Genomic DNA, 27,127 nt, shown 5'->3' with positions numbered 1-27,127 from the left:
AAAAATATCATTTTACACACAACCGTAGCCAAAAGGTAAACAATCAAGGTGTCGCCAACGCTTTTCATAAGGCTTCTTAATAGATTACTTCAAAAGCGTTTAAGTCAGTCATTAAGACTTTCCCGATGGACGAAGGCAAAAGTGATAGCTCGAATAAAAGTGTAATTCGTCGCTTTTATACACTTTTTGACTACAATGATAGCATGTAATAATATTTAATTCAATTTTAGAAAGTACACACGTTTGCTGAAACATATTGTAGACTTGATCAGTTTTGATAGGAATAGATTGAACGAACCGAAACAGATCGCCCTATTGCCAACTCGCCCCAGACCAACTCGCCCCACTTTAAGTTTTACCAACTCGACCTTTTTAAGTTTTACCAACTTGACCCACTATTGAACAGGCAAATAATCCTGCTGAATAAAAACCTGTAAACCAGTGACGAATCCAGGGTATGGGGGTTTGATCAATGCATTTTTTGCTCACCAGGGCCCCAAGGTTCCCATCTGAGCTTATGCCATCACTTGGCGTCCGTCGTCATCTGTCAGCATCGTAAACTATTTCTTAAATCTTCTTTTAAACTACTGGGCCAAATACCTTCAAAAGTTAACTTAATGTTCCTTAGGGTATCTAGTTTATAAATTGTATCCAAGGTTAAATTGATCCAGCGACAAACATGGCCGCCATGTCTAAAAATAGAAAAAGGGGTCAAATGCAGTTTTTGTCTTATATCTCAAAAACTAAAGCTATGAGAGCAAATCTGACAGTGGTAAAATTGTTCAATTGGTCAAAATTTATCAGCCCTGAAATTTTCAGACGAATCCAGCAACGTTCATGACGTTGCTGCCACCAAATTCATGGTAGTTTTAACGAAACTTCACAGTTTTTTTTTGTTATTATTTTGAATATCATTATAGATAAGTATAAACTGGAAACAGCAATAATGTTCAGCAAAGTAAGATCTATAAAAAAGTTATATGACAAAAATTGACAATTGACCCCTTAAAATTGCCCATTAAAGAAATTTACACTATTTGTTCATTAAGTTTGCTAACACTTAAAAATCTTCTCCTGAAATGCAGGTGAGTGATTCAGGCTCTTGAGAGCCTCTTGCTATAAATTTCTGGATCCACCCAAGGCAACCCTACCCACTTATGAAAAGGAATTATATCAGATTATCCTGCTAAAGGAATATTGCATGAAAAGGGGACACATATCCTCTTCTCATGAGTTTTTGTGCTATTAAAAATACATAGTGATGTCACAATTTCCATTGAAAAAGTATGCATAGTACGAATTCATATGATGTACAAAAAACGTATGATCTGACCATACTTGCCTTCCCATGCTGCTAAACTTATATTTCATCGAGAGCAACAAAAAAACACATTACTGCCATGACATTTTTATTTAGGAGAGATAGATAACATCACAAGACAAATATGCATCATTATACAACACTTGTAAAAAGGGACACAATTCTCAAGACTTTACTTCAAAACACATATGAGCATATATATACACAACACAAGACCTGATAACTTGTACAAAAAATGAAAAGTATTCATAATTCCCGTAATAACGAACAAACAACTTTTCATAAGAGTGGTGAGTTGTTAGGTTTCAATACAGTGGGATTAAACTTCATTGATAAGAGGATAGAGTTTATAACATGAGTTAGGCAAGTTGGTAGAAAATTTGAACGAGATGGTCTTGGATGATATGGAAATGAGGCAACTTGTCATTGGTTGTTTGAAAGTTGCATTTAATATTTGTTTGTTATAAGTGTGGATTAGTTTTTATTATTTTATTTTTTTATGATTCCATTAATTTATTTCTGGTAATGTGATGTGAAGAAGCTTAATGCCCCCATCTTCTCCCTTTAACTTCCTAGCAAACATCCAATCCCCAATATTTAGAAGAGATCAATCTCAACCAACTAAAATCTGCATTATTTCAAATTGTCTAACTGATTAAAATAGTTGTCCCACTTAAAAATGACCCCTTGAAAACTAATCATCATTTATGGGAATGATGGATGAGTTGGTGTTTAAATTGCATCTTCAAATATTCCCTAAATATGAGGACCACACATGTTAGTACCATATGCAGGATAATTAGATACAAGTATCATCGAAAAAAGTTCTGCAGCAATCATAAGCACAAAACAAATGCATATTTCCATTCTCAATTTTATATGCATCAACAAGAGTACCTACTATATATTGATAACATTTAAATTGTTATAAAGTTATTCGTAGAGACAGAAACAATAAATTGGACATCTGATTAATAATAAATGCTTGTTTTAATGTATTTTAGCAATACTGAAGAAGTGGATAATGTTGAAGAAGAGGAAAGTTACAGGTTTATATACTTATTTGTATATTTTTATCGCTTGTCCAGTTAATGGTACTACTATTAATTGGTAATATAGTGTAGAAATATGGTACCAAACATATATATATTAAAAGCTAACTTAGATGTGTCTGTACTTTAGTTTATCACCAATTTGTACATTTTCCTTTTGATCCTAATACTAATCTAATATATAATTAAATTCCATGTGGTGAACCAACGCCTGTGTGAATCATTTCGTTAGAGTCCCTGAAGTGGATACCTTGGTATGCAGGGTTGTCAAATTATGCAAATAAATGCAACATTAAAATGATACTCAAAATTGACAACAACACTTCGAATGGTCTGCAATTTTATTTGCTATGGTCTACATGTTTCGCCTGCAAGGCAGGCTTCATCAGGACAATTTTAATACAGAAATAAATCCCTGAAGTACTCAAAGTGGTGCAATTTGACGTCGTCATGGTGAGAGAAACAATGAAAAGTGAAAGTAGCAATACAGAGTTATTAATCTAATATATATATACTTAATGTTATAGACAGGAACTGATGTATACTCTAAAACATTATTTCACATATACAGCATGTATTTTGTATTTTTAGCTTAACAGTACTATGCACAGATGTTCCAGCTTCTCTAGAAATCGAACTGAGGAAATTATTATCCCAAAAGCTATCAAAAAGTGCTGTGTATTTTGGTGCTGGCAGTGTAACACAGTTCGAAGTAAGGTAAGAAATCAATTAAAAGATTTGTAAGTACTAGTAATTCAAAATAATATGTTTTGTCTTGACTGCGACGAAGGTTGAAGAAGGCGAGATAAAGGTGTTTCTTTTCCATTAGTGAGTGAAAGAAGGTGAAACTAAGGTGTTGCTTTTCCATCAGCGAGTGGAAGAAGGTGAGATAAAGGTGTTGCTTTTCCATCAGCGAGTGGAAGAAGGTGAAATAAAGGTGTTGCTTTTCCATCAGCGAGTGGAAGAAGGTGAGATAAAGGTGTTGCTTTTCCATCAGTGAGTGGAAGAAGGTGAGATAAAGGTATTGCTTTTCTATCAGCAAGTGGAAGAAGGTGAAATAGAGGTGTTGCTTTTCCATCAGCGAGTGGAAGAAGGTGAAATAAAGGTGTTGCTTTTCCATCAGCAAGTGGAAGAAGGTGAGATAAAGGTGTTGCTTTTCCATCAGGGAGTGGAAGAAGGTGAAATAAAGGTGTTGCTTTTCTATCAGTGAGTGGAAGAAGGTGAGATAAAGGTGTTGCTTTTCCATCAGTGAGTGGAAGAAGGTGAGATAAAAATGTTTCTTATCCATCAGCAAGTGGAAGAAGGTGAAATAAAGGTGTTGCTTTTCTATCAGTGAGTGGAAGAAGGTGAGATAAAGGTGTTGCTTTTCAATCAGCGAGTGGAAGAAGGTGAAATAAAGGTGTTACTTTTCCATCAGTGAGTGGAAGAAGGTGAGATTGTAACACAATTTGTGTTCCAATCTACTAGTTACATAATTAATACAATTTCAAGTACATGTATTTGACCCTTGCAGACATTTATCGTTAATGTATTTTGCTGACGTTATATAATTGCATTGCGCAGATGTTAATAACATTGTCAACTGACCAACCTAGTACATGTATTACTTACTAGCTAGACTACTCTATACAACTATTGACATTTATGGCTATTTTTGAACTTGATGGATGGCCCCTCTGAACTATATAAGATCCAGCTTTGGACTCGATTAGGACAGATTGGTAGAATTTGATTAGACGAGAATTAGATGAGGACAGATTGGTAACGGAGATTCCGCCAAGTTCTCCCCCCTCTTGGGTAGGCTGGAACTCATGTGCTTAATATCCGAAGTACTCTAACATGAACGAACAGTTATACTATACGATCACGTGCCCGTGTGAGATATTGAACATTCGAACAATACAACTTTAAAGACAGTTTGTGAACATTCGAACATTTGAATTTTAGAATCTTTCTTGACTTTGTAATTACATAATAAAATATATTTATCCTATTAATGACTTTGTCACATAAGTCACGATTTGATGCCGTTTGACCACGATCGACTTGGATTGTCTAAAATAACGCGAAGGAATATAAAAGGTAAGAACTCAGTAACCTTCATTTTTCTTAGTGGAAAATCAAGATATTTCTATGTCAGTACAACAAGTAGAAATGGCTTTTCAAGGGATGGCACACATATTAAGTAAAGTTTTTGATTTTAAAGGAAGTGAGGCCGTATTTTTAAAAGGCTGAAAATCTGAAGTTTGTTCACGAGATGTGGTTCAAATAAAACTTTTTATTGAGTGTTTTAAGGTATTATAGGTCAATTTAAAAATTATGAATATTATACACATTTTTTTTTATCAGAATGAAAGGTTATTTTTGTGTGTTATTTTTAATGAGGTACGTGTTGTTTAAGAGATAGGATAGATTATACATATGATTCTTGAAAAAATAAACCGTTTTTTTTTTTGTAAAGTTATAGAGAAGCTAGTTTTTCGTTTAAAGTAAATTTGTAAAAAGATAAAATGTCTGATACATTAGCATTTTTTGTTCCGTATTTAATGGTGGTTTTTGGTCATATTATGGGTTGTTTTTTTGAAGATACACTCAATTATTCTAGAAAACATATGTTTTACGTAAAATTAGTAGAGCACCGGTGTAAATTAAGGTTGAATTAGAACCTTTGGTAGATGAAGTTAAGGGTACATTGAGGATACATTGTTTGCGTATTCTAGCCATTGATAATTATGGGTTTACGTAGGTTGGTAGTGTGTACGCACATTTGTTTAGAGAAAACAAATAGTCTATAATTTTAGATTCCAACCCCTTCTTCGGTTGATTAACATAAGTGATGTTAGTAATTAAATGGTGCAAGTTTTTTTTTATGGTGTTAGATTACGCCATATTAACATATTGTTTTAAAATAGGAAAAGAGACGTATCTTCAGAAAATAGCACATAAATATGTTTTGCCCTAAGGGATTTACATACTAGTATTGTTGTGGTAGATTGATATTAAATTTAAAAAAAAAAGTGATACATATGAACGTAACGAGAAAATTTAAGTGAAATAGATAATTGATATTAAAGGAAAACTAGCTTTACAGTAAAATTGAAATTTTTCATGAACACTTTAATTTGAGGATTATTATTAGAAATAAAGATAAGAATAAGGAAATAATTAATTAAGGAGTTGAAGAAAGAATCTTAGCGATGTGTCAGTTTGTTCATAAGTAGGCATAGATTTTTTTTAATTGTTTTAGTTTTTAAGATGTTAGTTAAGTTTTAAAATCAGATTTCAATTTATACCCTAACGCTGAGTCGTATTGAAATGTTTAAATAGGATAGGCAGTAGGTTTGAAATTTTAAAACAAATGAATTTTTTTTTTATTAGATATATAAAAAAGGAAGGGATCATTATGATAAGGACACTTTATACTATTTTTTAAAAAATGTAAAAGATTAAGGAGAACGACATTTTTTTTTTGCAACAAGGTGTTGTTGGTGTTGTTGTTGTCAAATATGAAAAATAGTCAGTAACAAGACGTAGTTGAAATTTTATCAAAGGAATCTTAAATGGTTTTTTTTTAAAGAGTGATGAGAATAAATCTTTGGTCTTTATTTAGAGTTCAGATTAAATAATGAGGCACTAAGGTTAAAGAAATAAAAGTATTACAATTGCTAACAAGGTAAAATATATTTTTTTATTAAAAAAATTTCATGTGTATCATGTAGGTGTAGGGGTTACATTAAATGATTGATTAACTTATTTGATTGTAAATTTATATATAAATGTATATCTTAAGTAATGAATAAATAAACATATCTTGTTTTTATTAGGTAGATTTTTAAAACTTGTAGAAGTTGTATACAACAGATTCCCCCTTTTATTTTAATTTTGTTTTAATGGATAATTCGATATAAAAATAGAACGTATTGTATTGATTTATATGTAGAAATTGTTTTACAAAATATTGCTAGGCTTGGACAATCATGCGAACTCAAGGCGAGTGAACAAACTATCAATAATCTGATAGATGATAAATAATAGGAAAAAAAAAGAAATAAGGGGAAGTAAAAAAGTTTTAGTTTGTCCAAATTGAGATAAATTTATCAGTGGGGTTTAGGTGCGATCTTCATTGGAATAGCCATATTTTTGTACTGTTAATTAATTAAGAATATATCTTGGTTAGCCAAAAAGAATGTTGGGAGTTCTGGTTCTAATGCCACGAACAATTGGGTAAAAACAAATGGTGTCTTCGCAATTGGTTGGAATAGATGTTACTGATAACAGAGAGATGTCTTCCTCCGCGCCATTGGTTATGGACCAAACTTAACTGAATGCCGATGTTAACAGCCTCTTTTAAGAAGAACGAACTAACCAGCTAGATGCGTCAAGTACTTCGTAATGGAGATGATGATGACCGACACTTGTACCAAGATTTGCGCCCTTTCCAGCAGTTGATGAACTTTATACTATGATGGTGGCGGGTTTTATGAACTCTTTGTATCCAGATGTTGGAATTGCCGAATTTTATGAACTATATATATGTGGTGATGGTTACCGAAAACTTAACAAGGAACTACTGGATTTATAATAGCATAAATGAAGAAGGACTATTGTATTTTACCGAACATTCGTTCTCATTGCGAGGGAAGGCATTATGTAACACAATTTGTGTTCCAATCTACTAGTTACATAATTAATACAATTTCAAGTACATGTATTTGACCCTTGCAGACATTTATCGTTAATGTATTTTGCTGACGTTATATAATTGCATTGCGCAGATGTTAATAACATTGTCAACTGACCAACCTAGTACATGTATTACTTACTAGCTAGGCTACTCTATACAACTATTGACATTTATGGCTATTTTTGAACTTGATGGATGGCCCCTCTGAACTATATAAGATCCAGCTTTGGACTCGATTAGGACAGATTGGTAGAATTTGATTAGACGAGAATTAGATGAGGACAGATTGGTAACGGAGATTCCGCCAAGGTCTCCCCCCTCATGGGTAGGCTGGAACTCATGCGCTTAATATCCGAAATACTCTAACAGGAACGAACAGTTATACCACTATACGATCACGTGCCCGTGTGAGATACTGAACATTCGAACAATTCTACTTTAAAGACAGTTGTGAACATTCGAACATTTGAACTTTAGAATCTTTCTTGACTTTGTAATTACATAATAAAATATGTATTTAATCCACTGACTTTGTCACAAGATAAAGGAGTTGCTTTTCCATCAGCGAGTGGAAGAATGTGAGATAAAGGTGTTTCTTATCCATCAGCGAATAGAAGAAGGTGAAATAAAAGTGTTGCTTTTCCATCAGCGAGTGGAAGAAGGTGAGATAAAGGTGTTGCTTTTCCATCAGAGTCAACAATTGTTAAGTTTACTCAGAACTACAAGTAATAGATCAATAATATTTTCTATAAAGTTGCATAACTGTCGGTACATATCAGTTTCTAAGCTCTTTGAGGCCCTATCCTCCTAGGTCATGGTCCAGTGACTTTGAATTATTTAGCTCTGAATTTGCCAGCGCTCTTAATTTTCCTCATTAACAAAAAGATTTTCAAAATAACAAATAAAATTGAATCAATATTGTCACTAAAATGACAAGGGGCAATAAAGGCCCTATTTGGCCTCACACTCAAATTTAATTTAACTTTTGTTTGTATGTTGTAACTCTATACGTAGACCTTTTTGAAAATGGTGACTTTTTAGGTCTATCTTGTATTTTGTTGCCAAGCATTTAGTATAAAAACTCATTAAATATGCTAAATATACAGCTTAAATCTATAATTGAAATCAAAACGGTTTCAGATGCAGTAAATTTTACACTGTTTAAATTAGTGTTGTCAAATCGAACAATTTTCACTAACCGGTTACTCGGATAATCGTTCGACTGATTAACCGGTTAACTGATAGTTTAAGTTGAAATTTGAAGACCTTATCAGAAGTCTCAGTACCCTACACATGTACGTTATAATAATACGATAAATTGAAGTTTATCCTTTGGCAATGTTTGTGAGGATTTCTTGGCTAAGTTTTGTTATTAATAATATAATACTTCCGTATCTGCCATGGCGTTTGTAATAACTTCAGATTGAAAAGATAACCAAACTTCTTAAAAATGTCTGAAACCGATGATTGTTTTATTTTCTCTTGATGTTACAAAAATAATGTGTTTTAACTTGAAAAGATTAAGCGTGTTACTCTACAGTAATTATGTTCACGTTGATATGCATTTCATAAATTTAAAGTTGTTATATTGTTTAAAGTATGACAAAGCCTTGTACGATGGAGGTCGCACATTCAGATGAAGGTCTACGCAATATTAGATCAAAAACATAATGAAGTGAGTCGTAAAATTAAATCGAATTTCTTAAAGATACTGTTTTAAAAAAGAACATGTATACTAATTATGTTTAATTAAGATCTCGCCCTGAGGTGATAGACAAGTTGTCTAAGTTCTTATAAACTTTATGGTTTTTGGAATAATAATTGCAATTAATATTTTGGACAATTTTTCCGTCAAATTAATTACAACGAGGATAATTAAAAAAAAAAGAACAAAATTATGCAATGATTTCAATACATATCTATATCAAATCTATTAAAATTGAAAGAGTCCGGTTAACCAGACAGCGTTTTTGGTATTCGATATTCGGTCCTTCAGACAACACTAGTTTAAATGTAACACAATGTCCTGCACATTTCTTGGCAAAATCAATTTATTTTATCCCTAACAGCAAATCTTTGCCCATAGCAACAGCAATTTGTTTTCTATTTCACAAGATTTAACTTTTAATATATTGCGATAAAAAGATATTTCAAGATGCACATTATAAAAAGTAACAACTTCAAAGAAAATTTCAAGGATAAAATCAATGCTGAAATATCAACAAACAAAACTACACCCAAACAACAGTAACTCTTCAAGAGATCTTGGTAATAAAATGCACTTCAAGACACCTTCTGTGGAGTAAAATTTTACTAAAAGGTGAAATTGCTGGTTATTACTTTTATTCATGAATTAATATGTGGACGCCTTATGTATTCTTAATAACTATACCAGGTATTAAAAGATTTTGTCTCTTTGTGTTTGGTGGAGTCATTTTAAGTTTTTAATGCCCCTACTGTGAGGTCTCACCTATTAGAGACAAGAAGAATGATTACCCAAAAATAAGACCAATTTCGGTTAAGATATATTAATATTAATGATCTGACAAAACAAATAGATATAGAAACATGCGTTAAAGGACTGGTATCTGACATTCGCACCCTATAAAATGCACAAAATAAATAAATTGTAAAAATATGTGAATTTACAGTATTGATTTGCTTATATTATAAAGCAATATGACCTGTTTCAGTGAGGAGGAGAAAACAGAGACATGGTCTTGTTATTATTGTATGCTGAAAGATAAAGAAATTAGAGAAGATGGAGGAAATGTGAAATATATAGTTTGTTTTCTTGCACCTGAAGCAGAAATGCTGGAGATATATCCTTACATAAACTGAATAGGTTCATGGTGTCTTTGAAAAGATATTTTTTATGATGGGTATGCATTCATCTAAAGTCATGCAGTGTCAGATAAACACATTTTTTAAACATAACAGGAAACACAGTTTTCTCATATATTTTTTAGTCTCTTTATTGCAAAGCCTTCTTTAGTTTTTTCTGTTGACAAAACCATTATTCAAGCACCACTCTCTTGAAATGTAATCATTTCTTGGAACTCAATTGCAACAGTTTAGCAGAGGTCTATGTAGAGCCTTATTACACATCTTTCTTGGAATATAAAAGTTCAATCCCATCAGTGGCGTATCCAGGGTGGTTTCCGGTTTTTGGAAAATGACGCAGTCATTGTTCCATTACTGCCGACCTGAACTTCATAACATTTCTCTGCCTACCGCGCTTGGTTTCGTATTTACTATTTTCCATACAAACTGGAATCTGCTTGTGTTATCATTATGCATTATCATTGTGTAGTTATCAGCCAGGAACCAGTTTACACTCGGTTTCATAATTTACTATACAAACTGGTTCCTGCTTGTATTCCACTACACTCGAACAAAGTGTTGTAGTTTGACGGGAACCAGTTTAGAATTTGTAAACTACAAAACGTAATCGGTTATTGTTCATTCCGTTTTGGTGTTTCATACCGACTTATATGGTTTGAATAAGCTTAAGACCCTTCAAACATTAATGTGATAGGTATATTAAAGACTGTTTTACAAAAGGATGGAACTGTTTTACTTTCAAAGTCGTACTATAGTGATATCTGTCATGTACGGATTTCCACTCTCACCGGTTAATTTCTTCTTTTACACGTGCTTTTGAAACTTCCTGTTTAAACATCGCAAGTTTCAAAATTGTTATTTGAGTGAATTAAACTTATTCTAACAATCATGAAGCGTTCCAGAATCATTTTCAAGCAGTTTCTTCTTCTCTTTGATGATGGAAAATAGGTTTTCTCAAGAAAATACCGCAAACGATCGCAGAGGAATTGAAACGTACAAGTTAAGTCGGCACCTGGTTAAATTGGCATCTAGTCAAATCGGCACCTATTTGACGTCAATTCGGCATCCAATAATATTTGTTATAATATTGTCTATTCAATTAATTAATAACTGTTACCAAGTACATAGTGAATATGTTGTTGTGTATTTAGGTAAATAAAGAAACCAAAGTGAATATGTTGTTGTGTATAAAGGTAAGCAACGAATCCCTTACCCAACTGTTGTTTTAACAATTAGACAATTATTAAAATAAAATGGAAAACTATGAGTCCCTTTCAATAAATCAAACTTTCATGCCAAATAATTAGCAAATTTAAGGTGTTTTTTCAGTAAAATTTAAACAGCATTAAACCAACAATCCTGTAAAATGCTCATCTGGTTAAAATAATGCATAAAAATATCCAATATCTCATGTATTAGTCCAAATAATTATGACGTCTGGCTAGGATATTTTTTTTTTCTGGGCGTCCCAGAAAAAAATTAACATAGCCTTGCGGTCATAGGAAGGTGTCCCAGAATGAAATAAAAAAAGCCTTGCCAGACGTAATAATTATTTGGACTACTCATATATATATATCATTAAAAATACACCAAAAAAGTCATTTAGTTGAATAAAATAAATATATACAAAATGTACATGAACACCCAAAAATGTGAAAGTTAGTATTTAACTCTTTTTGCTTAAATACTGAAAAAAATTCTGGCAACCCCTTTCTTATTTTTACTCTTTTTGCTTAAAATACTGTTAAAAATATATATTTAACATGGGTGACGAATTGACTATATCAGGTGTCGATTTAACCAGGTGCTGATTTGTCCAGGTGCCAATTTAACCAGGTACCGGTTTGACTAGAATTCTTTGACAAATGTTTGAAATTACCTGAGTTTCATTAGACCTTTGATAACAGTAACCAAAAGATTATTTACTCAATATTTTGTGGGAGAAGGGGGTTCAGACTGTGGTATCAGGTCTGTTCGCGCCCAATACACTTTCGCACCCTACATGTTCGCAGCTCGCACGTTAGCACCCAAGGTCCGTTCGCACTCTACTTATTCGCGCCCAATTTTAATTCAAATTCAAGTTGAATAATTGGAAAATCATGATTGTTGTTTTAAATTGCTTTGGTGTAAATACTGAATGTATTTATAGCTTGGTATGAGTAAAACATTGAAGATTTTAAAGGAAAAACACAAAAGATAATTGTTTTTAACAGCTTGGTCCCTTTGATCTGAAACAACGAAGCAATAAAATATAGGAACCAAAATATAGCAATCCACTATTATAACCAAAACATGATAAAATTTATTCAACACACAGAAAAAAACATAGTCAGAATCTCACTTCATTTTGAAAGAAGTCAATGAAACAAAGTTATAGCAATACACTAACCAAAACATGATTAAGAGTTATTCAACACAAAATAAAACGTTGACAAAATACCACTTTATTTAGAAAGGATTATTATTATTTTTAACAATACCCTATCCAAAACATGATTAAGATTTATTCAACACTTTATTTTTGAGACAATGACAACAATTATACTTATAAGAAAACACTTGCTTACAGAGTTATTAAACACAAAACCAATTAAGATTGGGTGCGAACATGTAGGGTGTGAAAGTGAAAGGGGCGAACATGAGTGGGGGCGAACATGAGTGGGCGCAAACGTGAATGGGCGCGAACGGACACGGATTCAGACTATGTACCAGTGAGAAATATACAAGCCTTTCTACGGTATTTATTTGTACAATTCAGGTAGTCTTGACCTATTCATTTGTCTTAAAAAAAACACAGCCAGTTGTCACCTTCACTTCACACACACACATATACAAATATCAATTATATGCTTACGAGACATGTTGCACTGTTAAACTAATTAAGGTATGTGAAAATCAAGACTTGCATAAAAACTATCCCAATATTAGAGACAGTGGCGTCATTTTTCCTCAGAGCTTTCAGCTCTTTGATTTACACTATCATTGCATTTGAACGGGGACATGTAGTTGGAACCCCCCCTTTACCTTGAGTTTGGAACCCCCTTTTTAAAATGGCTGGATCCGCCCCTGCCCATTGATCAATAATTTTAATGCCAAAAAAAATGGATGATGCAGAAATAATTAAAGCCACAAAGATGATACCAGCTAACACAATGGCAAAATTTGGCCTTTTACTTTAGTGGTTCCTAAATTTTAGGGTTAGGGTTCATTTATGGGAATGATTAAGTTAAAGGTTGTTCTAGGTTGGGATTAGGGTTTTGGGCAAGGGCTATGGTTAGGTATGGTTATGGGCAAGGTTTAGAACAAAGGATAGTTTGTTTAAGCTTAATATAGGGGTGACCCCTAAAATAACATAAAGGCCCAAACTTCTCTTCTGATTATGATTTAAACTAAAGTGTAGATGATTTCCTTAACAAAGATTACATTCACCCAAGATTTGGATGTTTACTGTGAAAAACTATCAGAGGAAATTAGAAATGTAAGTAAAAATATATTATTTAATCATGTTGATATACTGTAAATTAAGAAATTATTGCGAAAAATTCGACAAAGTTGTAAACACAATAATTTAAGCTTGCATTTTGAAATATTTCTTATGAATTTAACAGGGTTTTTCTCAATATGGTCAACATTAAAATCGCATTTAAGTCTAAACTGACAAATCGCAATAATAAAAGCATGCAATAATTTCTGAATTACAGTATCCACATGTAGTGCGGATTCATTATTATTTATTGTATACTGATTTTCCTCTGTTTTGTGGAAACAGGTGAACCACAAATTTAATTGTTCAAGGAATACGTATGTTCTATTTCCTTGTTCATAGACATTGGCAAAACAACATAATCAAATATTCACGAAAATGCTAGTTTTTCTCAATCAATGAATATTTGTACCCACGAAAATATTTGAATCCACAGTTTGTTTTACATAATCTAGCATATCATTAAAGGAAGAATCCTTCTATGACTAAGGTTCATTTTAGCTATCAATGTGGATCAATAGACAACTTTCCAGTTCGATACATTTCCGTCAAAAAGTCTGGTTTTAGTGAACATCAATCATGCGTTTAGGGGCATCATCACTTCTGTTCAATTGTCGAGTAAGTGGTTGGAAAACTATAATACTATATTGCACAAATTATTCAGTAAATTAAATTCTCATAATTGACAATCAGTTCTGCTGTCATCAAGGAATTGTGATTAAGTACTTACAAAACAAACACTATTTCTAGTTTATCCTGCACAATGACGATCACTAAAGACGCTTGATGAATGTTAATAGTGCTGGGGTACAGGCGATCCCCTCTATCTGATAAATGATGTCATAAAGGCGCGCATAATTGACGAGTTTTTTCGGTTGACGGATGAACTCGAAAGTGGCCTATTCCCTGAAAACTTATTTTCATAAAATTATTGTATAAAAACAGACAGGAAAACAATGTACACTGTACATGTACATATAAAATTCTTCAAGTTATTAATTTTTTTTAAATAGTTGTGTCAAATTATTTAATTGTTAGGCATGGTAGCAATTGTTATCTTCATAATAAAAATATCTGGGGCCAAAATTAAAAATATGTTTGTTTCCCCTCCCCCCCAACCGGGTCAAAAATAAGCCCCCGGGTCAAAAAATTATATTCCACAAAAAAAATCGAAAATATTTTTTTCCTGAAAATAATTTGTTTCCATTTTTGGAAAGTGCTTGAAAGCAGAAGGATTGATTATCTAAATAAATACACTCAAATTGAGCACAAACAACTGATAAGTGGCCTGGACTGGACAAGTCAAACCATTCATGTGACCATGCTATGACAATCACATCCATTTAAAAAAAAAAAAAAAAAAACCTGCCTTCCTGGTCTGTTTACAAAGGGTAGACCCGGAGGAGGGGAAACAGACATTCTTTTAAATGTGGCCTGGCACATGCATGTATAATCATCTGATGAAATACATTCAATTGTAACATGTGAATGACATTAGACCTTTAAGGTCATGATTCAGTTATTAATTTTTTATATGACCGCCAAAAATTTGCCTCATATAATGCTACCAAGTTGTCATCATTTGCATCGTTGTCCGAAGACACATTTAGTTTGCGGACAATAACTTTAGTTAAAGCAAATGGATCTCTATAAATTTTTACCAGAGGGTTCCATACCCCTACAGGAAGGTTGGGATTGCGTTTATGGGTTATGGTCCCAACAGTTTAGGAATTAGGGGCCAAAAGGGGGCCAAAATTAGCATTTTTGTATTTTCCAGACAATAACTTGTGGTTAAGTGTATGAATCTCTCTAAAATTATACCACAAGTTTCCATACCACAAATGGATGGTTTCGATTGACTTTAGGGGTTATGGCTCAAATCATTTAGGAATGAGGGGCAAAAAAGGTGGAAAACAAGGTTTTTCTTGTTAATGGACAAATTAGACAATTTCATAGCATTGTAAGGGAGGTGATCATAATACATTTAAAGTACAATGCTGTGTATGTTTGGATTAACCTCCCTTTCACTACTTGTAAATTATGTATAAAAAAATGTCAGGTTTGAACTATTTCCAAAAAAAAGGGGGGGGATCAATAGTAAAACAGCATAGTGTATTGCCCAAAAGAAAAAAATAAGGGGTAATCATTTATTTGTTTAGGGTTTGAGTTGGGGGTGGTGGTCAATTCTCAACAGCTAGTGAATTGCACAAAAGCAAAAAATATATAAAATTCAAATCATATAACCAATTCTAAGTTTTTTGACTAGTTACAGTTATTCTGTCTCAGAAACCTATTATGTGTCAAATATAAAATTACAATTCATATTCAGACCTGTATCAAGCGTGAATATTGTGTCCATTGACCTCTGCAGGCGTATCTAGCTGCGCTGAGGGAAGCAATTTATTTTGAGGTAAGCTTATTCAAGCCACCTACATTTATGATAATAAAATTAACGGTACCAATTTTCTTGCACCAGATGCGCATTTCGACAATAAATGTCTCTTCAGTGATGCTCGTGGCCAAAATATTTGTAATCCAAAGCTTATATAAAAGATGAAGAGCTATAATCCAAAAGGTCCTAAAAGTATAGCCAAATCCGTGAAAGGAATCAGAGCTTTGCATGAGGGAGATACATTCATGACATTCCTTAATTTATAATAATTTCTATCATGACATTTGGCATCAGTTTGTATCAGTAGATATGTTTTCTACTTAGACATTGACTATTGACATGAAGATAATTACAAAGTTTTCTTTATACAGCCTTAGCTGCCCAAATATGTTTGATTCATTAAAACAAATACAATTTATATGCATATCCTGATATATTTCAGAAAACAGATGTACCAACTGCTGCCATAAAATTCCTGGAAAAATGGCATGAGACAATATTGGATTTTCTGTGTCGATGTGTTCAGCTTTTACAGCAAGATCTTAAATTTCTTTTATATTGTGTAAGTACTAAAATGTTTGTTCGCAGATGAGTTGTTTAAAATAACATAAATTTTATACTTTAATTATGCACTCTCAGACAATACAGATATATGTCATTATCCGACTCATATGTGTATTATTGTGACGGATGGGTTAACTTAAAGTCTGGACAGGCAGTAAAACAACGTCTGGTTCGTTTGATCGTATAATCTCAACTCTATATAGTAACATGATACATAACAATAGCACAACGTTAACAGAAGATATGATGACGTTAACAATGTGAATGGAAACGGCGTTAAAAGTAGTGTTAACGTTTGACACGTAAGTTAAACTGTCTCGAAAGATAGCGTAGGTTGAATCCGCCTTTCGTAAGTAATTCTCTCGATCTCCTGTAATAATCTATTACGCTATTTTCGTTATCAAAGCTAGTTAAAATGTTATCCACATATAAACCATTTTCAAGTGTATCTGAAAGTTTCCCCGGATTTTCTTTAAAGTGCTTGAGAAGTGTGGCGCTCAAAATGAATGGCGAACATGTAGCTCCGAAAAGTACGGACTTGAAGCGATATGTTATTAGCGGACTTGATGTGTTTGAAGGATCGCTAAGCCATAAGAATCTCGTTGCATCTCGGTCTTTCTCGTCGAGCTGTATTTGTAGAAATGCCTTTTCTAAATCTGAAGTTGTAGCATATTTCTTAGCGCGAAATCTCATAAGTATTCCCGTAATGTCATTCATAACAGGTGGGTGTGATTCTAAGCATTCATTTAGACTTGGATTACCTCTTCCATCTTTGCAGCTACAATCATAAACAATGCGTATTGGCGTAGTAGATGATTCCTTGGCAACAGGGTGATGTGGGATATAATGTACGGGTCGATCGGTAGGAAGATTTGTTTCCTGAACCTTTTCAATAAAATGTCTTCTCTCCTGCTCCATTATGATATCTCCATACATTTTAAGTAAATCAGGTTTGTTTGCTAAACGCCTAATAACGCTACCTGTCCTCTGTTTAACCAATTCCATGTTATGCGGCAGCGGAAGGAAATCTGGTTTCCATGGTAACTTAGCTGTGTACTTTCCATTTTCTAGTATAATAGACTTGTCTCCGTATTCTTTTACAACTTCAGACTGACTTTTAATATTATCGCTTGCTGAAACCCCCAACGATTCTAAGTTCCAAAACTTTTCCAAGTCGCAAACAACGGCTCTGTGATCAGTCAAAATATTCATCATTGCCGATTGTTTTGAAGTACTTCCGTTCTTAGTTAGTACGGGTCCTGACAAGAGATAACCAATTTTCGACTTAACTGCGGTCGGTCCATTTCCTCTTATTATTTCATCTTCAACTATTGACCAGTAATAGTCTGCGCCAATCAATAAAGATATGTTAAACTTGTCTTCTGCGCATATCGGATGTGCGAGTCGTAAACCATGTAAGTATGGCAGTGCTCTGATTTCCCTTTGGGATTTTGTCTGAATAGGAGCGGCAATTTTCGGTACAATTATTACTTCTATTTCTATTCTTTGATTATCAACTGTTTCAATAGCTATGTTTGCTTTGTCAAGATGACGAACTTGTCCTTCGTTTCCTCCAAATCCAGATATTTTCAGTGCAATCTTTTCGGTGGACTCAATTTCTAATTTTCTAGCTAAATCTTCAGTTATGAATGAGTTCTGTGCTCCCTCGTCAAGTAAAATATTTGACATTATCGATCTATTTTCGGACCAAACAGGAGTTACGGCAGTTTTCAGTAAAACATCTGTATGTGCAGTAACAGTAGAATGTAAGGATGTGGTTAGCTCCAGTGGCGTTTCCTCTACGGCGGTATGTGCTATGGTCTTTTGTGTACTATACTGGTTTTCGGTCAAGCTCTTTGGTTCTGTGTTATGTACTTGGACATGTATACTCGTGTGATGTCTCTTTCCGCACTGGCGGCATTTAAATTCAGACTTACATTCAGCTACTCTATGACTTCCGAAACAGTTAAAACATACCTTTTTTCGCTTCACAATTTCTATTCGTTTTTCAACATCTTTCACGTTTTTGCATGTATTTGGATGGTGGGATTCTTCACAAAATAAACATTTCTTACGTGACTGTTTTCTGTTCTTTCCGGGAAATGTTTCGGCAATAAACGAAGCGGTCGGTAAAATTTCTAACTCTTCATTACTTGTACCTGTAGATTGTCCTGCGACCTGTACGCATACTTCCCTCTTTATGGCTGTTCTCAATGATTCGATGTCCCAGTCGTCGTTTCCGCGGTCTCGGGTTATGTTTTTCCGTACATCGGACGGCAACTTATTGTATATTATAGGCGTAAGAATGGCTCCAAATGTTCTCTCGTTTGTTCCTAACGATTCTAATCCGCGTATGCTACACTCAATTCTGTCGGAAAAGTTTCTCAAACTGTCTGCGTTTGACTTCGGTGCGGGTAAATCAATTAAGTTTTGAATATATGCGTTCGTGATTTTGTGGTTCTGACCAAACCTCTCTCTCAGTATTGATACGGCTTGATAGTAATTTGCACTTGTGAGTGGTAAACCGGCGATACATTGCGCTGCTATTCCCTGAATTTGATTTTGCAAATACGTAAATTTCTGCACGTCTGTCAATGTTTGGTTATCGTGTATTGTTGATTGATACGCATCCCAGAAAGGTTGCCAGTTTAACAAATTGCCATTAAAATATGGTAGATTCAGTTTTGGTAGCTTGTGGTAGATGCTAGAATTTGTTGCGCTCATTGACGATCTGTATTGCATATCATTATTCTGCATGGGATGTGGAGTATTACATGTAGATGTGGAGTTGATAAAAACAAAATCTGCTGCATTTGGATTTAAGTTCTGATTAGAGCTAGTTTCATTTGATTTGTTTTTCTGTTTTGAACTTGATGAATTGCGTACTTTTGTCAAAATTCGTTCTATATCTAAAACATACAGATCTGAGTCTTCTATCTCTGCTTCCATGTTTTCCTCTGCAATCTCCTCTAATATTTCATTATCAAGTTCCGAAAGAATATCCCTCTTCTTCTTCAAAGTTTCACATAGGCTTTCTATTTCGTCGCGTTGTGTTGTTTCTTTCTCTAATTCCTCTTCAATCTTTGAAATTAATCTCCGTGCGGCTCCTCCATGACCCACTCTAATAGCTTTCTTTTTCGTCATTATCCTCTGGTCACGACACCAATGTGACGGATGGGTTAACTTAAAGTCTGGACAGGCAGTAAAACAACGTCTGGTTCGTTTGATCGTATAATCTCAACTCTATATAGTAACATGATACATAACAATAGCACAACGTTAACAGAAGATATGATGACGTTAACAATGTGAATGGAAACGGCGTTAAAAGTAGTGTTAACGTTTGACACGTAAGTTAAACTGTCTCGAAATCACCGACAATTATATTTAACATGTTCCAATTAATGTCTGTCCTTAGGATATTTAAGATTTCTAGCTCATAATCCACTGCAAGATGTCAGCCAAACTTGTATCCCTTTTCATTTTTAGCTCACTCTGCCTAAGGCCAACGTGAGCTTTTCTCATCACTTATCAATATTCTTCTGTCATACACTTAATTATACTTTGTATTTTAGGCATTAATTGATGGTTGTTTAAAAGCTGATGGAGGAAAAGAATCAGTTTGTTCTGATCTCAAAAGGCAAGTCGTTTTTAATTAGTTTAGTTTCATCACACTCTATTTAATGTTATGGGTATATTCCTGTAAAAATGTTGAGGTTTATTTAACGTATGAACCTTTGTGTGGTAAATGTTTTACATGATATTTTTTATGCTATAAATATCCTATGAATTAGAATATCTATCAGTGAACCCTGTTTGACCTTAGCTGTTCTCTTTCATTATGCTTTACAATTAACCACCCTCCAAAAAACCCTCCTTACAAACTGTCTCTCAACATGGGTTTTAATTGTTGGACTTCTGTAGGTTGACATTATGTTATATTAATAATCAAGTTTTACTGATAAAGCTGATTTTTATTTTAGGTTCATAAAATTGTGCAATATGTCCAATATGTTTGGAGACGAATCTACAGGAAGTATGGATATGTTAATTGATATCTCATCAGCATCCATACCACAGAAGTCTGTAAATGTTACATTCAGTAATGATCAACCCATGTTTGATAACATTAGTAAGTACGTTTTTGATCATGAAAAAAATACTTTATAAAAATAAGGAGATGTGGTTATGATGATTGCCAATGAGACACCTATCCACCCAAGTTCAAAGAATTGGGTGTTAGCAATTATAGGCAATCATATGGCTTTTAACAATGAGAAAAAAACATACTGTATCAGGGTTCTCTTTAAGATGCGTATACACGTCCTGGAAGCATGAAAATCAAGCTGGACGCACTTTTTTTAAAACCTGTGAGTCCTTGGAACGTGTCTGATTGCATCTCAAGTCCTTTACACTCCTTTTTTATTCCTATATGTTTATTGTGTTTAGGAATGGTTAATTTGAAATATAGTAATGCTAACTAGAGATAAATACATTATTATTCGTGGGATACAATTTTTTGGTGGGTAAACATAAAACAAGCATTTAAATGTTCAAGTATAGCTTTGTTGACATTATTGTCAAGAGTTATGAAATAATTTCTCTGAACAAAGACCAAATTACCTTTAAAAAAAAATGAAGCTTTAAAACATTTCTTCAACATTCCAGAATTAGTATCAAATTCAAATTCAAATGTAAATAGAATGCACTTTCTGATATCCTCATATTAATAAGTGAATAGTAAGTGCACTTATTTGAAACACAGAGAAAATAGCTGTTGGAACATTAACTGAGTGTAATTGATTGTCGTTTTGTCAGCTGGTATAAAAATGCCTTCTTCAGAGTATTTAATTTGTTTTTCAGTCTCGATTTTGTTCATGGACTTTTGACTTAAGTAGCAACTTGTTTACATTTATTCTTCAGAATGTTCCAAATTTTGTGAGCACTGGAGTAAAGCAATAAACTCTGTAGATAATAACAGCCCTGGAGAAATAAGACAAGCTGTAGAAGCCTTTAAAGTCAAGGTAATTACAATGCAATATTCAGTCTTGTTTTTGTTTGTGTTGAACTAAATATTTTGTTTAAAAAACACATAAGGGATTCCATTGTATCATTTTCAAAAAATTTAAATGAGAAATAACTTGAAGAAGATTTAAAAAATGCAGATTAAAGTTGACCTTTTTAGATTAGTTTGTTCTATCAAAAACGGTTTCCAGTATAACCAGTAGGTCATAGGAAATTATGCATGACCAATGGAAATCCTTAGGCTGTGTCACATGCTACAACAGACCAATATAAAGGTATCACTATATATAGCTAGTACCATATGACCGACCGTGCAAGGGCTGTATAGCCAGTCAAGGTGGTTAAAAACTTCCATTTGTCTAGTACCATAGATATCTTTTCAGTTGACCTATTTATATCTGTTCCAGAGACTCAGAGTGGGATATACTGGTTAACCTCCATCAATCTTTCCTGCTGTCTTACATTCTATCCTTTGGTCTGTAAAACATTTCTATTTTTATGCCCCACCTACGATAGTAGAGGGGCATTATGTTTTCTGGTCTGTGCCTCCGTTCGTCCGTCCGTCTGTTCGTTCGTCCGTTCGTCCGTTCGTCCGTCTGTCCCGCTTCAGGTTAAAGTTTTTGGTCAAGGTAGTTTTTGATGAAGTTGAAGTCCAATCGACTTCAAACTTAGTATACATGTTCCCTATGATATGATCTTTCTAATTTTAATGCCAAATTAGAGGGTTTACCCCAATTTCACGGTCCACTGAACATAGAAAATGATAGTGCGAGTGGGGCATTCGTGTACTGGGGACACATTCTTGTTTTTTATCAACTACAAATGAGATCTTCTTGATATTTGGTACTAAGCCTTCTATTGGTTAGCTTTTTCATGTTACTCATTTTTAGATCCATCACTTATCTATTGCCTGTTAACTAAATACTTGTTTGTTTTTGACATGGAGGCATATGAAAGGAATTTGCATACCTCTTTTCTTAAAAACTACAAATTAGAGCTTCTTGATATCTTATACAAAGCTTCATATTTGTCAGCAGACTATATCATGTGATACATTTAATATCTGTCACCTATCTACATCCTGTTTGACAGCAGACTATATCATGTGGTACATTTAATATCTGTCACCTATCTATTTCCTGTATGTCAGCAGACTATATCATGTGATACATTTCATATCTGTCACTATCTACTTCCTGTATGTCAGCAGACTATATCATGTGATACATTTAATATCTGTCACCTATCTACTTCCTGTTTGTCAGCAGACTATTTCATGTGATACATTTAATATCTGTCACCTATCTACTTCCTGTATGTCAGCAGACTATATCATGTGATGCATTTAATATCTGTCGCCTATCTGCTACTTGTTTGTCAGCAGACTATATCATGTGATACATTTCATATCTGTCACCTATCTACATCTTGTTTGTCAGCAGACTATATCATGTGATACATTTCATTTCTGTCACTATCTACTTCCTGTATGTCAGCAGACTATATCAAGTGATACATTTAATATCTGTCACCTATCTATTTCCTGTATGTCCGCAGACTATATCATGCAATGATTTCACAAATAGCACAATAGTGTTGAAAGTGGTATTTAACACCAATCAATTATTCAATCAATCAATAAATCAAACTCAAGGATGTATAAGACTGTAGCTGAGAAACACCCTCTCCTTTTAAGCCGACCGTGCAAGGGCTGTATAGCCAGTCAAGGTCGTTAAAAACTTCCATTTGTTGTCCTTCGAAAAAAACATTGATAATCTATAAGTACATCATAATCATAAAAATTCTTATAATTTTCAGTATATCCACAGTATAAATACAATGAAGAGACTATTAATGGAAGCACAAACAGATTACTATGCATATTACAGGTATGTCAAAATTCTCCTCTTTTATACTCTCCTGGTTGAAGTTGCAATTGCGTTCACTATCTGTGAGAAGGCACTATCCAACTTTTATTTGCAAAAAAGTATTTTCTTTTGAAATTATATTTTATCAGAAATTGCTGTTTGCCTATTCAAACTTCATACAACATGTCAAAATTTCTGTTACTGACTGTCTTCAGGAAATTTCAATTCTTTGATAGTTGTTTAAATATCTAAATGTTTTTTTTAAGAATATTGTGTTGTCAAAGATTTTTTTCTTTTCCAGATTTTACTTTAGGAAATAATTTCTTGTATATAAGTTTTGTGTTGGTGTTTTTTTTTTTAATTTGAATTTTAACATATGAAAGAGAACATATGTTTTTATTTTGCCTTTGAAAGTCCTTCATTTTAATAGAAATTAAGAAATTAACCATTCAAGAAGAAATAGAAAGTCTTTCTAATAGTATATCAATAGACATAATGATGAAACATAAGTCTAGACTTATTCATTTCTTTTTCAGAGCATACAAATTTATCATGAACTCAGGAAATTCAGAGATACTGTTGAGCTATGCACATTTGGATGAGATTGCAGAAGTGAAAGATGTGTTTACAGATTTGAAAAACTATCTTTTACACATCTCATAACTGTTGTTAAATTTTATTTATTTATAGTAAACATTGCAATAAATTATTATAAAACTTGTTGTGACTTACCTTGCCTAGCAATCCACCTTTTTTTCTATGGTAAATGCCATAGTTGTTTTTGTATTTGTACTGTGTTCTAACTGATTTTGTGTCATGGATGAATACCCCATATCTTTTCTATATCTCTTTGATTTTGTCTTGACACATTTATTGAATTTCAAATAGTACTTGTTCTCAAAGTTGTGTAAATACTTTACAAAAACTTTTACCTGGAAAATTCACCACTAAAGACAGCATTTGCAAGTGACTTTAAAGAATGATGATTCAATAATACCTTTTGGGAAAAGAATAGGTTCTTTTTTATGCCCCCCGCCAAAGGCATAAGAGAAATTTAGTGTTACCCTTGACCATCCCTATTTCTGTCCATCCAACAAGCCATGCATGACACATCAAAATGTAATTCTGACAAATATAGATATAAAATACACCCAACTAAACGAGTTTCAATAAATAGATATAATAATTCAAAGAGCCCTCAAGGTATAGAACCACTTGAGGTACAAATGGATTAAACCATAAAATAAAAACATCACATACGATATAAATATATCAGATTATATGTTCTACTCAGTTTCTTATACAATTAAGACGTTATGTTGTTAACTGATGTTTACATCAAATACTGGGAATCTTCTATGTATATTTTTTAAAGCAAATGCAAGCACTGCCACTATTTTTATGAACATCATATTTTCTATTGAGTGCTCTTCCAATAGAAACAGAAATTCTCAAAGGAAGTCTTGTAAAAGTTTTTTTAACTCCATCTTACCAAAAAATTGAAAATCTTGAAAAGGTTCTAAAAGGCAATATGTTCTAAAAACCACTGAACCAAATCTCCTTGAACAAGTAGCAAATCTACTATACATGTATAATCTTCCAACATAGACATCTGAAAGATAATTACCAACAAATAATCATAAAAATAATAGGAATACATATGGTCGCCCACAATTAATTTTTATACACCGCAAAAATTGAAAATTATTTGGTCGTATATTGGTATCACTTCGTCGTCCAAATACTGTTAGCTTTCGCACTCTAACTTAAGTAAAAGTGAATAGAAATCTATGAAATTTTAACACAAGGTTTATGACCACAAAAGGAAGGTTGGGATGGATTTTGGAAGTTTTGGTCCCAACATTTTAGGAATAAGGGGCCAAAAAGGGCCCAAATAAGCATTTTCTTGGTTTTCGCACTATAATTCTAGTTTAAGTAAATAGAAATCTATGAAATTTTGACACAAGGTTTATGACCACAAAAGGAAGGTTGGGATTGATTTTGGGAGTTTTGGTTCCAACAGTTTAGGAATTAGGGGCCAAAAAAGGGTCCAAATAAGCATTATTCTTGGTTTTCGCACAATAACTTTAGTATAAGTAAATAGAAATCAATGAAATTTAAACACAAGGTTTATGACCACAAAAGGAAGGTTGGGATTGATTTTGGGAGTTGAGGTCCCAACAGTTTAGGAATTGGTGGCCAAAAAGGGGCCCAAATAAGCATTATTCTTGGTTTTCGCACCATAACTTTAGTATAAGTAAATAGAAATCTATGAAATTTAAACACAAGGTTTATGACCATAAAAGGAAGGTTGGGTTTGATTTTGGGAGTTTTAGTCCCAACAGTTTAGGAATAAGGAGCCCAAAGGGTCCAAAATTAAACTTTGTTTGATTTCATCAAAAATTGAATAATTGAGGTTCTTTGATATGCCGAATCTAACTGTGTATGTAGATTCTTAATTTTTGGTCCCGTTTTCAAATTGGTCTACATTAAGGTCCAAAGGGTCCAAAATTAAACTTAGTTTGATTTTAACAAAAAATGAATCCTTGAGGTTCTTTGATATGCTGAATCTAAAAATGTACTTAGATTTTTGATTATGGGCCCAGTTTTCAAGTTGGTCCAAATTGGGGTCCAAAATTAAACCTTGTTTGATTTCATCAAAAATTGAATAATTGGGGTTCTTTGATATGCCAAATCTGACTGTATGTAGATTCTTAATTTTTGGTCCCGTTTTCAAATTGGTCTACATTAAAGTCCAAAGGGTCCACAATTAAACTAAGTTTGATTTTAACAAAAATTGAATTCTTGGGCTTTTTTGATATGCTGAATCTTAACATGTACTTAGATTTTTGATTATGGGCCCAGTTTTCAAGTTGGTTCAAATCAGGATCCAAAATTATTATAATAAGTATTGTGCAATAGCAAGAAATTGCACAGTATTGCACAATAGCAAGAAATCTTCAATTGCACAGTATTGTGCAATAGCAAATATTTTCAATTGCACAGTATTGTGCAATAGCAAGAAATATCTAATTGCACAATATTGTGCAATAGCAAGAAATTTTCAATTGGAGTGATCTTTCTTTGTCCAGAATAGTAGTTGAATCAACTTAAATCATTGTTTTATACAATATACAATGTATATTCACTTTTACTACCAACTGATAAATTAAAACAATCTTTACCATTCAGTGATAACAAGCACTTTATTTTACATTTTAATATTTTATGATGTATTTAAATGAGTAGTTATTGTTGCAAACCCCATTAGAAATTTGAATTGAGATCAGTTTTGGAAAAAGGGAAAGGGGGATGTGAAAAAAAAGGGGGGGGGGTTAAATTTTTCTCATTTCAGATTTCATAAATAAAAAGAAAATTTCTTCAAACATTTTTTTGAGAGGATTAATATTCGACAGCATAGCGAATTGCTCAAAGGCAAAAAAAATATTTTAAGTTCATGAGACCACATTCATTCTGTGTCAGAAACCTATGCTGTGTCAACTATTTAATAACAATCCAAATTTAGAGCTGAATCCAGCTTGAATGTTTTGTCCATACTTGCCCCAACCGTTCAGGGTTCAACCTCTGCAGTCGTATAAAGCTGTGCCCCGCGGAGCATTTGGTTGGATTAGGATGTGTAACACTTAGCAGAAAGGAATTGGATGAATTGAACTTTTTTCACAAATCACAACTTAAAATTCTGCAAAACTTACCTGAACGAACCGCTGGTGCAGCAATATATATTCTGTCTGGCCAGATGCCAATAGAAGCGTTTTTACATAGACAAATTTTAGGAAACTTTGGCAACATTGTGCGAAACAATGATATAGAGAAGGAGATTTGTATTAGACAACTTGTGCTGAAGGATAACACCTCTCATATAGCTGGTTTAT

General features: G+C 33.2%; 1 protein-coding gene across 1 annotated transcript; it reads left to right on the top strand.

Moving 5' to 3' along the window:
- Positions 1–96: 96 nt before the first annotated feature.
- On the top strand, positions 97–23,954 carry LOC143046116 (protein Njmu-R1-like). The gene is made up of 11 exons (XM_076219114.1): positions 97–205; positions 2,326–2,370; positions 2,965–3,090; positions 9,751–9,881; positions 13,327–13,379; positions 16,220–16,339; positions 19,917–19,981; positions 20,325–20,473; positions 21,265–21,365; positions 23,185–23,255; positions 23,771–23,954. The coding sequence occupies exons 1-11, from the start codon at positions 126–128 to the stop codon at positions 23,895–23,897; spliced, it is 1,068 nt and encodes a 355-aa protein (XP_076075229.1). The 5' UTR covers positions 97–125; the 3' UTR covers positions 23,898–23,954.
- The last annotated feature ends 3,173 nt before the right edge of the window (positions 23,955–27,127 follow it).

Source organism: Mytilus galloprovincialis, chromosome 9 (assembly GCF_965363235.1).
Source record: "Mytilus galloprovincialis chromosome 9, xbMytGall1.hap1.1, whole genome shotgun sequence".
NCBI lineage: Eukaryota > Metazoa > Mollusca > Bivalvia > Mytilida > Mytilidae > Mytilus > Mytilus galloprovincialis.
Note: the sequence above shows the minus strand (reverse complement) of the source record. Positions and strands in the feature narration are given on the sequence as shown.

Excerpts from the sequence above, each read along its gene's own strand:
- LOC143046116 (XM_076219114.1), top strand. The coding sequence starts at position 126 with ATGGACGAAGGCAAAAGTGATAGCTCGAATAAAAGTGTAATTCGTCGC. Across the intron at positions 13,380-16,219 it reads TATCAGAGGAAATTAGAAAT|AAAACAGATGTACCAACTGC; the intron begins GTAAGTAAAAAT and ends GATATATTTCAG. Across the intron at positions 19,982-20,324 it reads GTTTGTTCTGATCTCAAAAG|GTTCATAAAATTGTGCAATA; the intron begins GCAAGTCGTTTT and ends TTTTTATTTTAG.